Below are 13,682 nucleotides of genomic sequence, written 5' to 3'. Positions count from 1 at the left end.
GTATTTGTTTTGTGTGCACGCGTGTTTATTTTTTCTGAATTACTGTTTTAATGTTTGAAATTTAAATCATAGAAATCGCTTGGGGGTCCCTGGCTTCCAGCGGTGACTCAGTGGGGGTCCTCAGGAGTCAAAAGTTTGGGAACCACTGCCTTACGGGGTATCTCCGCGCTTTGCTCGCAAGGTGGCTTGGCAGGTGTTACCAGAGGTTGTGGTTATCAGCTGACAGTTGATTATTTATTCTTCCAGGAATAAGCAAGTTTTTAATTTTTTTCTGAAGGAAGAATGGTTAGAGGTTTGTCTTAGGTCGGGTGGGAGGTTGTTCCAAAGATTGGGCCCTACCAGAGAGAAGGCTCTGCCACCTTGTCTGGTTTTTTTTTACCAGAGGAGTTTTTATCAGCAATTGATTGCTTGACCGTAGTGCTCTGTCAGGTTTGTAAAGGGGCAACTTTTGAGTCAGATAATTGGGGGCTTTCCCGAACAGGCATTTGTGAACCATGCAACAGATTTTAAATTTGATGCGTTGCCGTATTGGCAGCCAGTGAAGTTCTCGCAGTAGAGGCTTGGAAGGGGTTCTGGGGGGGGGCATTCAAAACCAGTCTTGCCGCTGTGTTTTGGACTACCTGGAGGCGATTTATGGCGTTCTCGTTGGCTTGTATCAGGATTCCATTGCAATAATCAATTTTACTTATCACCATAGTCTGCACTAGGGTCTTTCTGTAGTTATCTGATAGGTATGGGAAGACTCGCTTTAACAAACCAATTGTGTGGAAACATGCCCCAGCAACTGTACTCACATGTTCCTTCAAGGTTAGATTTTGATCTAACTTCACCCCCAAATTTTTTACTGTTAATTTTGGGGTGGGTACTGGTCCCAGGTCTAAAGGCCACCAGTCGGGGGACCATAGTATGGACGCTTTTCCAAAAAGCATTAGCTCTGTTTTTCCAACGTTGCATTGGAGGCGGTTGGCCGCCATCCAGTTGGATATGGCCCTCATGCCTTCCGCGAAATTATCCCTTACATTGGAGTTTAGGGAATGGAAAGGGTAGAGAAGTTGGGTGTCGTCAGCGTAGGACACCGGGGTGAATCCATATTTTCTCACAATCTCAGCAAGGGGGGCCACTTACACATTAAACAATGTGGGGCTTAGGCATGAGCCCTGTGGCACCCCCTTCGTAAGCATCCTTGAGGAGGAGCGATATGGTCCCAAGCTGACGGATTGTGAGCGCCCGGACTGTGCTTTATTTGAGAAATATGGTTGTAAGGCTTTCTACTCGACGAAATATTGCATGTTTGTAAAGATGCACACACTATGTCCAGCCACAGTTATGAGAGCATTGTTTAGTTCAACTTTTCTTCTTCTCTGGGAGGAATGGTAATAAGTACCTAATTGACTCCAATACATACATTAAAACTTGTAAATTATTTTCGTCACCAGGTTCAATACTTACTTAACGTGCCAAAAGACCGCAAACAACCCGAAAAGTGGCTTTGTTGCTATGTATGGTTATGACTCCATACGCAAAATAATTTTTTTACTGGCCACTGTTTTTTTTGCAGCATTCCTGCTTACCACTGACTGGCAATATAACCCACCCCCCACATAGCCCTACCTGCATCACATTGCCTAGAGAGAGATTTTATAGTAAGTAGGTTTGACCTCACAAAGGGGTGAGATAAAGTTATTTTCCTAAGAATTTCTTTATAAAAAAAAAAAAATCCGAACAAATGCAGGGTAAGGGGGTGAAACACTGCTGGATTGCTGCAGATTTGGGACGCTTATGTCACAGAAAAGTATGGAAAAAATGTGAAGTTTGAAGAGTAGCTCTAGAGCTGGTCTTAAGTGTTGTATTGTTGTCCCTCGTATACTGTTCTGCATGTAGATTGGCCTGCTCATCAACATCATCAATAAAGAGCTGGAAGAAATTGATAGGCAAAAAAATTATCTGTATTAACTCTACACTAATAAAGGCAGACCAAACAGGCGCCAACGTTAGTGGCAATCCAGGGTCGAGTACTTCCAATGGGAAACCTTCCAAACCCTGGCTGCAATCCAGCTCTCTTATGCTGTCCTGCAGGCATAATCAAAACCCTTCCTCTAAATGAGGCACTTCATCAGCACTAGTAGTGGACTCATCCCAAGATTCCTTTTCAACAGAAAATTCACAGCCAGAATCATACACTTGGTCCTCTGCCTCTGATGCATAGACAGTCTCGGAACCATGTTAGGGGGCAGATTAAACCAGCATTTACAATGCAATGGTTTCACCTTTGGAAAAGTTAGAGCTATTGACATTGTAAATGACAAAATTTGTATTTATGTGTTGGTTTTAAAAACAGATAAATAAATGGCATTGTCATTTACATTGCCATTAGCTTAATCTCTCGCAAATGTGAGACCTATTGTACCCTACAGACGAGCTCAGCAGACAGCAATTACTACCACACACACACACCCAGAGCCACACACACACACCCAGAGCCACACACACACACCCCCAGAGCCACACACACACACCCCAGAGCCACACACACACACCCCAGAGCCACACACACACACCCCAGAGCCACACACACACACAGAGCCACACACACACCCAGAGCCGCACACACACACTCACCCAGAGCGCCACACACACACACACACACACACACACACACACACACACACACACACACACACACACACACACACACACACACACACACACACACACCCCCCCCCCCCCCACATTCTTGGTATCATTCTCAAGTATTTCGCAACCACATACCTAAAAGCCATCTGGTAGGCAATAACTAAAAACACAGATGGCAATAAGACAAAGAGGAAAGTAGGCTGCTACCGGATATAGTTCACCTTCATGGACTGCACCTTAGTTGTACAGTTGTCCTATCCCTGGTGCGAGCAGTTTATCTGATCTGTTGCATTTCGATACTTTTCATTTTACTATTTGACAACTAAGATAAATGACGATCTCAGCAGTGCACAACAATCCTGCAGCTATCTCACTCAAAGTTTCACACATGGGTCAAAAAACGTTCTTATGAGCACACAACAGAAAACGAAGAGACGCACGTATGCTTACATAAAACTTAGTAGCTGTATCGCAGTCTTTTCCATTCGGTAGGAATAGGTCTAGTGTTAAATAACAACACAAGCCATTAATTGAGGGCCATATGTCCCTTACCTCATTCACACGCAGCTCCTCCAAAGTGGGCACTTCTATGGTTCCGGGCATGGCGGCGGGAATATGCGAACCCCGCCGCCCAATCGCTTTCAGAACGGCCTCTGAAGTTCCAAAGGACCAGCTCTCCTTCAAGTCCCCTTCTGCAGACAGACTAGGCAGGCTGCAGAGGTCAAAACGCGATAGCGCATGTGTACCACAGGTCATCTTCTAAGTCAGCGACACGGTTGAAAAAGAAGGACTACACAGTAAGCTTCACGCCATGGAAGTGAAATTGAACAAATGCAACTAAAATAAACAAGGAAAGGCACGGACGGAGGGAGGGCAGGAAGGCACGGACAGCGGGAGGGGGGCGGGAAAGGCACGGACAGCAGGAGGGGGGGCGGGAAAGGCACGGACAGCGGGAGAGGGAGCGGGAAAGGCACGGACAGCGGGAGGGGGGGCGGGAAAGGCACGGCAGCGGGGGGGTGCGGGAAAGGCACGGGCAGCGGGAGGGGGGTGCGGGAATGGGCACACGGACAGCGGGAGGGGGGCGGAGGGAGCGGTCACAATCAATAGCACTCACCTGGACATGGACTTCCTCCGGCTAGCCTTACTGTAAATTCTTGGTATCATTCTCAAGTATTTCGCAACCACATACCTAAAAGCCATCTGGTAGGCGATACCTAAAAACACAGATGGCAATAAGACAAAGAGGAAAGTAGGCTGCTACCGGATATAGTTCACCTTCATGGACTGCACCTTAGTTGTACAGTTGTCCTATCCCTGGTGCGAGCAGTTTATCCGATCTGTTGCATTTCGATACTTTTCATTTTACTATTTGACAACTAAGATAAATGACGATCTCAGCAGTGCACCACAATCCTGCAGCTATCTCACTCAAAGTTTCACACATGGGTCAAAAAACGTCCATATGAGCACACAACCGAAAACGAAGAGACTCACGTATGCTTACATAAAACTTAGTAGCTGTATCGCAGTCTTTTCCATTCGGTAGGAATAGGTCTAGTGTTAAATAACAACACAAGCCATTCATTGAGGGCCATACGTCCCTTACCTCATTCACACGCAGCTCCTCCAAAGTGGGCACTTCTATGGTTCCGGGCATGGCGGCGGGAATATGCGAACCCCGCCGCCCAATCGCTTTCAGAACGGCGCAGGCCGCAGAGGTCAAAACGCGATAGCGCATGCGTACCACAGGTCATCTTCTAAGTCAGCGACACGGTTGAAAAAGAAGAAGGACTACACAGTAAGCTTCACGCCATGGAAGTGAAATTGAACAAATGCAACTAAAATAAACAAGGAAAGGCACGGACGGAGGGAGGGCAGGAAAGGCAGGGGCAGCAGGAGGGGGGCGGGAAAGGCACGGACAGCGGGAGGGGGGGCGGGAAAGGCACGGACAGCGGGAGGGGGGTGCGGGAACGGGCACACGGACAGCGGGAGGGGGGCGGCGGAAACGGCCACAATCAAAAGCACTCACCTGGACCTGGACTTCCTGCGGCGGTCGGCCGCGGAATGACCAAAAGAAACATGGACGAACAAAAAAATAAACCCCGTCCACCGCCGCACTGACGTGCTAAAAGAGGCTGGATGAGAACAAATCTCAGGAACGCCCACGAGTCGCCTCGCAGAATGACGGACGCCTCTCTCTTCCAATGGCTAGCCTCCATTTATGGAGCTAGCCAATGGAAGTGAGAGGCGTGACAAAGGCACCATACTCTTCACAACAGTTTTCGCCTGCGCGAACGCTGCTGCGCAGCGGACGCCAGGCGAAATCTAAAAAGCACACCAGCAACCTGCTGGGTGGCCAGTCTGCGAGCTGTCAAAATGCTTACTAATAAATCTGTCACATTAAACGGGCAACTCTAAACACTGTGTCAAATTAGAATTCAACAAACTGCGTTTGTATCAAACGGTAAATACAATTGAAATATAACTATCTGGAAATAAACCATAACTACAAACCACATAATGAACTTTCGGTTACAAAAATATATTTAGATACCTCCTACTTGACACAGCAGCTACACTGAGGATTAACTGAACCTAATCTACACAGACAGCAAGCACCAAAGATATCCCACTAGGAAGGAAAAAACTACACACAATGCAACACATTATAGATCTTGCACAATTGTGAACTTTAAAGACAATAAAATATAAGCTAAATATGCTAAAATTATTACAACAGTAAACCAAAACATTCAAGCAGGGCAGTGATACACATTTGAAGTAAATATTACAAAATAGTTTCTTTACCAAACTCATGCAACTATACAAACTGCAGAGATGTCAATTTCAAAACCAAAAGGACACACCACAAAGAAAATCAAAAGCTGTGCGCTACAATGAAATGGAAAAAATAAAGTAAAAAATGTACATAAGAAATAGAACACTTAACGTTATAAAACACCATGAAGTCTGCTCTGAGGGACAAGTTTGAATCATACAAGGTTGATCTACCTTCAAGGGGGGCACAACACAAAGACAAAAAACGGACTCCCTAGATGAGAGCAACCCTTTCCCCAGATTTCTGGTTTGGCTGTGTTGTGTGTAGTGTATAGTTCTAGTGATTAACACCAGAGAAAGGAGTCTGTGTAATCCATCGTTGAATGGGCACAGAGGCTTCCAAGAAGTCAATGTCCTTGTGATCACTGCAGCGAAAAACACCTAAAGGTTCTTTAGAGCTTCAGTGGTCTAAAACAAATTTCAGTATTACGTCATGGGAGGGTCGCAACCGATGTATGATTAATTTGATTCTTTTTTTCGACAGTTCTATTTAGTCATGATTTAGTCAAATATACTTTTGTTTGAACGATTGATAAGATTTTTTATACTCTGTGCCTATTTTCATGCCAATTATTAAAATGCTATCTTTAATTGTATGCTACATTATCAGTATAGCGTAAAATGTATACATCTATAGGAGATACTTATGAAGTGTTTATGAATTGTTGATAGATTTCACAGCTGGAGACTGCTGGGGGAGACCTTAAGGATGGCCAGCATCATTATGAGGGAGCGGTGGTGATTCTGGATGCTGGAGCGCAGTACGGAAAAGTCATAGACCGACGAATCCGAGAATTTTTTGTGCAATCTGAGATCTACCCTTTGGAAACACCTGCATTTGCAATTAAAGAACAAGGATTCAGGTATTTTCACTAAATGTATTAAATTGATATATACAATACCAGCCGTCGTAGCTGGTCCGTCCTGCCAACATTGTATTTGGTCACATTTTCCATGTACAGCTGTGATTATTCATTAGCCTAGATTACAGATATCCCCACTTCACGCACTATAAAGTGTGATTCAATCGAACCACGCAAATGAGTACATTTGGGTCCCATGGCTGGTGTTGACTTTCCCGATGAGGTCTTTTCAATAACTGTTTCTCCACTGGGGCGTAGACAGGGTGGGAGTAGATTCCGGTCTTTGAGTAAATACCTTATGATCGCACACCTTCATTAAATAATACCCCTCCTAAACACAGGTCCTCAACTGTGTCCTTGACACGTCTTCCCAACTTTCACCCAGTATCAGAAGGATGATCATTCTACTCCTCACCTCTCTCAAAGTCCGGGTTTGGCGTGGGGCCAGGGGGAACAACTTGGTCGAAATCAAAAAAGCATCCTACCTACCAGACAAAAATTCTTCAGTTATCCAGTATTGGGGTATCTTTCATAGATTCACATGCTTAGAATCATCCCCGCCGACGAGGTGGGAGTCTCGCGGTACAATAAAATATATACATTATAGTCATAATAACATCACACCATAGGCTATAGTAGATAGCAAAGTCACTACACTAGCCTATCTTAGTCCTTTTGCAAAAAGAACCAAACTTGGAAACCAGCCAATCAGGCACCAGCCCCTCCTAGCACCTTCCCCACAGAGGCACACCCTCAGATTTTCTACCGCACCTCGTGTGTTAGGGAGTCTCCCTGAGCTCTGCTCAGTTTTTTCCTTAAAGCTTTACTTTCTGTGAAGAAACCCGTCTGATTCCAAGAAGAGTTTGTTTTTGGTCTGTTCTTGTGGGAAGAAGAGACTACACTTCGAGGAACCACATAAGGAGTGTATTTATTACCTCTACCCAGCACATATGGTTAAGGACTGCAGGATCTGTAGAACCTTTCCTGCCAAGACCTTGAAGGATAGAGAAGGATGCCTGCTGGTTTGGTTGGAGAAGTTGAAGGCATCATCTGAAGTTGTATCTGAAGGTTAAGGCAGTGTTAGTCCTCAAGTGTCCACTCCCATATCCAAGAAGAGGGATAGATCTGGAGATCCTCCTAAGAAGCTAAGTAAGACCTTGAAAACATCCTCTTCTGAGGTGGGTCACTCTTCCTCAAAAAAAGAGAAAGGTGACTGTTTCTCAGAAAACTACCTCGAAATCTCTTCAAGACCTTCCAGCGATGAGTTAAACATCTTCGTTGACGAGAAAATCACCACAGAAGGTGAGTGGATCTTCAGCGTCAAAGAAAAGTATACCGTCGGCGAAATCCCCGTCGACTGCATTGATGGCGAGAGTCCCTACGCCGTCGACGACTCGCATCAGGTCGACGCTGGATTCGTCATCGAAGATCCCGTCGATGATGCCTCCACCGTCGACGACGATTGTCCCGTCGTCGACTAGTATCCCATTGACGATGCTTCATGTTCCGTCGGCGAGCCCGCCGTTGATGACGTTACCGTCGATGAGCCCACCGTCGATGGCGATACCGTCGACGAGCCCACCGTCTACGACTATATCGTCGACGAGCCCACCGTCGACTATGAATATTCCCTTGACGGCGAGTCTACCGTCAACTTCAACCATGACGTCAACTACCACATCATTGACGATGTCTCTTCCGTCGACGACAACTATGATCACAACATCGGCGATGCCGTCTGTTACAGCCATTTCAGCTGAATGTGAATCACAATCGACATCTATTTCTGCCACTTTGAAGCGTAAAAAACCTACACCTTTACAATTTACGCCTATTTTGAGCTCTAAATTGTCGTCTTCCAGACACTTTTTCCATGATGTATCACATATTTCACCTTTACCTCCAAGCCATTACTTGGAGGAATCTGTAGATGATGATGACCCCTCCGGACAGACACATGACCCTTCACAACTCAGGATAAAATATCAGGAGGATGATGAAGATGAAGAATATTATGAACCATGTGAGTCCCTTAGAGGGCCTCAGGAAGTATTCCATCAAGAACCAGTGGTTCAATGCCTGCTTCCTTGCTCCAGGACCTTACGGCAATGTTAAAAGACTATAATAGCCGTTTTCCTCCAGTTCTACCTCAACAACAACCTTCTGCACCTTTAGAGATGCAACCTGCGACACCTGCAACACCAGTTTCTGAGCCTCAGGTGACGTTGCCTTCGCAGCTGGTACAAGATGATGACGGGGACACGGTAGCTGAGGATGGGGAAAATCCTAATTCACCCACTACCGTAGACGAATGGGATGAATATCTAATTCTGACTCCAGCTTCACCAATTCCTCCAGCTGCAGACTCTCCTTCTGAGGACATAGGAAGTTTCCATGCCATTATGGATAGGGCATCTGCTAGGTTTCACCTAAACATGCCTGTACAGAAGACGGAGTGTTTCTTATATGATTTTAAAGACCAAAACAGGAAGTCTACACGTTCTATTCCCATAATTGATCATATATGGAAAGGGAGAGTAAAGATCATGAAAACTCCATTCTCCATTCCGACAATCCTCCCTAGGATTGACAAAAAATACAAAGCACCGGATGATGCACCTGCCTGCCTTTTGGGTCACCCTAAAGCAGACTCGGTTATCTCTCAGGCAGCGCAAAGAAAATCAAGGAACCCTTCAACTCCAATAACCGCTCCTCTTGACAAGGATGTGTGAGGATTTCTAGGCAGGTTCCACAGGAGCGTCAGGGATCCGAAGATATACCACAGCCTTCCCCTACGGCCTTCCGACTCTATCAAACACTAGAGTGACGAGAGGCTCGCCAGGGGAAAACAGGGAGACAAAACAAGGAAAGGTTGGGAAGGTAAAAAGAAATCTTGGCTGGAATCTTCTGCTTGGTCGTACAACACAATGTACAGAATTCTGGTGGACGTAGGGCTGAAACAAATATGCACGTTATGAAACAACAGTGTCTATACTATCGTCTATATGTGTCCCTATGTCAATAATACATACCATCAATGTTTTGTCTAAGCTTCAGAATAGATGTATAGGAAGTGTGGAGGATCGTCTTGAACTGAGACTGGAATGAATAAACAACAATCAATGTCACTTCTCCTACAACTTGAACATGTACTATGTAGCACTTAAACACCATGCTCTTACTTGGATTAATGTGCAAGAATGTCCAATGGATGTAATACTCGAAACACACTTGGCGAGAATCCAAAGGCAACTCCAATGCTGTATATGTAAATCTATGATAGGAAATACATGTATAAAGAAACTATAACCATTAAATATTGTACATGAACAAACAGGCAGCGCACAGCGCTGTTACCGTAATTCTTTGCTGTGTGGTTTCTGGAAGACTGAACCTTGATGAGAGTCCACGCAAGTGTCCCAAAACACGAATATATGTTGGCACAAGGAGATGGATGTAGAAAGAACCAGCCGTGTCACAGCCAAGTCAGGAAGGAAAGGGACTAATAAGGGACTAAGGCGGAGCACAAGCCCGGCCTTCGTGCTATATGCACAACACAGGAAAACTAATCCTAAATACCTAAAAGAGGGAAAAGAAGAGACACCCACCACCCGGCCGAACAGCGGAGACCAAGCCCGGCCGTCGGGCGGAGCAGCAAACTGGTGTTGGATTGAGGAGGGACGTGTAGCCCGGCTGGACGGCGGAGACCAAGCCCGGCCGTCGAGCGGAGCAAAGGGCAGAATCGGGTGTAAGGAATAGAGTGCCCGGCCGGATGGCGGAGCATAAACCCGGCCGCCGGGCGGGGCAGTGGACGGGAGCAAGGGTTCAAAGAAAACAATGCCCGGCCAGACGACGGAGCAACACAGCGCAAAGGCACCAGGGGAGCCACTAAGTAGCAGCCGGGAACAACGAGATAGAGCTAAGGACAGAGGACTCCAAAGCCCGTCTGCAGGACGGAAACACCAAACAGGAAGTCAGGCAGAAGAATCCAGACGGAACATAGAGCCACGGAGCTAGACGCAAGAACGTAAAGCCTCGCTCCCAGGGCTCAGTCAGGATTTATAGGTGTAGGACTTAAAGGGACAGTACTCATGAATCCCGGGGCATGACAGGATGGAAGACGCTTGGACAACATAGGCAAACGTTTTACCACGATGGCAGGCGCTACTGTTCGGGCTACAAATTGTTTAGCCATATTAGGCAGATATGACCGTCAATTGTGGTCAGACATCTCGCCCTATATAGAAGATCTGCCTGATGACAAGGAAATGGAGGCAAGAAAAATTCTCACGGAGGGTGAAAGAGCCGCTTCCGAAATCATAGATATCTCTATGGATATTGTGTCTCTTGGATTCCGTCAACTAGCAGGAGCGGCTACACTTAGAAGACAGGGCTGGCTTAAAGCGTCGAATTTTCGACCAGAAATCCAGATGAAAATCCTGGACATGCCTTTTGATGGCGATCTCTTGTTTGGCAAGCATATCGACGACACACTACAGGATATAAAAAAGGACACAGATACTGCAAGATCATTGGGTTCCTTGCAATATCGGAAGACACCTTTTCGAGGAGCAAGAGGCAGAGGTTCCTACTCCTTTCGTGGGGGTTACCAGAAATACCAGCAGCAGGGGAACCAGGGTCGGTACGGATATTCGTATCAGCAACAACAGCAAGCCTACAGGAACCCTCCAACTGCCGCCTATAGGCAACAAGGCAAGAGGCGTCAACCTCAAGGCAGAGATTCTGCCAGAAGGCAGTGACATTCCTATTGCACCAGACATGCCTCAAGCATTCAAAATTCCAAAAACCTCCCAATATTTCAACAATTGGATGAAAATAACCAAGGACAAGTGGGTATTAGATATCATAAAATTGGGACACACCTTGGAGTTCACCAAATTTCCCCCTCCTCATCCACCTCCAAAGAAAAACCCACTGCATCTTTCTCTACTCAGGAAAGAGGTACAATCTATGTTTTTAAAAGGGGCGATAGAAAGAGTTCCTCACTCAGACAGGAAAGTGATTCTTTTCTCGTTTTTTCCTGATAAAGAAAACGTCTGGGTATTGGAGGCCGATCTTATATTTGCGAATGCTGAACAAGTACCTACAGAAGAAATCCTTTCGCATGGTAACACTTCAGGAAATTCTTCAGCTTCTAGACCATGCGGATTTCATGACAACCTTGGATCTCCAGGATGCGTATTTTCATATCCCTATTCATCCCAAACATCAAAAGTTTCTGAGATTCACTGTGGCAGGTGCACATTTCCAATTCAAAGTCCTTCCATTTGGCCTGCGCTCGGCTCCAACAGTCTTTACCAAATTTCTAGCTCCGGTAGCAGCTCATCTCAGGCTGCAAGGCACCCAACTATTCCCACAAAACGCCTCCGCCCGACTCATCCTCGACATCCCCCGCCACAGCCACATATCCGCCCACCTAAGAAACCTGCACTGGCCCCCCCTCAACAAGAGGATCACGTTCAGGCTCCTCACCCACGCACACAAAGCGCTCCGCGACAAAGGACCCGTATACCTCAACGACCGCCTCTCGTTCTACACCCCCACCCGCCAGCTCCGCTCAGCCAGCCTCGCCACCGTTCCACGGATCCACAGAACCACCGCTGGAGGAAGGTCTTTCTCCTACCTGGCCGCAAAAACATGGAACTCACTCCCCGCACACCTTCGACTGACCCAGGAACACCTCACCTTCAGGAAACACCTCAAGACCTGGCTATTCGAGCAATGACAGCACCCATCCCTTTAGCGCCTTGAGACCCTCACGGGTGAGTAGCGCGCTCTATAAATTGATTGATTGATTGATTGTTATCTGGACGACTGGCTAATAAAGGCTCCATCCTTTCGCCAGGCTTCTCTTGCAACAACCAAGTGCCTGCAAATGTTTCACTCTCTGAGCCTCTCGTTAAACGCCCAAAAGTCAAGCCTCTATCCTTCTCAAGTGATACCGTTTCTGGGAGCAAGATTAGACACTATTCAAGACAAAGCATTCTTGTCCACAGACAGAATATCTCGCCTTCTCTCTCTGGCATCGGACCTCCTAAAAAGAAAGTTCGCTTCAGTGAGAATGATCAAATCTTTTCTGGGGATTTTGTCGTCGGTAATTCTGTTAGTGCCTCAGGCATGGCTAAAGATGAGACCAATTCAAGAGGAGTTGGACAATCAGAGGCTCCAGATCTCAGGTTCATTCGACGACATGGTTCGAGTAACTCCAGTTACGAAAGAAACGCTTTCTTGGTGGAGGTGTTCTAAGAATGTCTCCTTAGGGCTCACTTTTCAGCCTCCAGTTCCGGATTTTATCATCACCACTGATGTTTCCCTAGAAGGTTGGTTGCCCATCTTCAAGACCAAAGCATAAGAGGGAAGTGGCCTTAAGCAATGGCGAAAATGCACATCAACTTTCTGGAGCTTCAAACATTTTCTCTGGCCCTGCAGTCTTTTCTACCTCGTCTCTGAGGATCTACAGTTCTAATCAGAACTGACAACACCACTTGCATGCATTACCTAAGCAAGCAGGGTGGTACAAGTCCTCGCATTCTGTCCCAGGAAGCTCAAAACATCTGGAAGTGGCTTCTCCAGCACAATATCACAATCAAAGTGGAACATCTTCCAGGGATCCAGAGTACCTGGGCAGATTCCCTCAGCCGGGCAACAAAATCGTGTCACGAATGGGAGCTGGATCAAACAATACTGGACAATATCTTTCAGAAATGAGGCAAGCCAAAGCTGGATCTCTTTGCCACCAAAGACAGTCGGAAGTGCCTTTTCTTCGCAAGTTGGGAGCCGGAGAATGGTTCCTGGGGGAACGCTTTTCATGATGAGATGAACGGGAATCTTTGCCTATGCATTCCCTGCCTTTCCTCCGATCCCAAGGCTTCTACACAAGAATAAGAAGGAACCCTGCTGCATGATTCTGATAGCACCGAAATGGCCACGTCAGCATTGGTTCACAGAGCTTCTCCTTCTCTCCAAGTGCAGGCCATTCCGCCTTCCGATACTACCGGATCTACTAACAATGAGCAAAGGCCAGATTCTTCATCTTTGCCCAGCTCAACTGCAACTCCATGCTTGGTTCCTAGACTCACAGATTTCAGGGATGTAGACTTACCTCAAGAATGCAGGGACATACTGAATAAACAAGGGCCCCTTCTACATCACGGACCTATGCCTTAAAATGGAAGAGATTCTGTGGCTGGTGCTCTAACAACAGCTTACATCCGATAGAATGTTCTCCCGATAAGGTTCTGCCTTATCTATTGTCGCTTTCAAAGTCTGGTCTAACGTTCGCATCGGTTAAATTGCATTTAGCTGCTATTTCTACATACAGAAGAT

At 46.4% G+C, this 13,682-nt stretch overlaps 1 protein-coding gene across 1 annotated transcript in view; it reads left to right on the top strand.

The window, feature by feature from the left end:
* The window catches only part of GMPS (guanosine monophosphate synthase), a 515,861-nt gene that overhangs the window by 69,360 nt on the left and 432,819 nt on the right, over positions 1-13,682 (top strand). Inside the window, exon 2 of the mRNA XM_078667712.1 lies at positions 6,145-6,335. Within this exon, the coding sequence (XP_078523838.1) occupies positions 6,145-6,335 (191 nt within the window). The remainder of the gene's footprint in view (positions 1-6,144; positions 6,336-13,682) is intronic.

Source organism: Lissotriton helveticus, chromosome 11, assembly GCF_964261635.1.
Source record: "Lissotriton helveticus chromosome 11, aLisHel1.1, whole genome shotgun sequence".
Taxonomy (NCBI): Eukaryota; Metazoa; Chordata; class Amphibia; order Caudata; family Salamandridae; genus Lissotriton; species Lissotriton helveticus.
The sequence above is the reverse complement of the archived record's forward strand: the minus strand, read 5'-3'. Positions and strand labels throughout refer to the sequence as shown.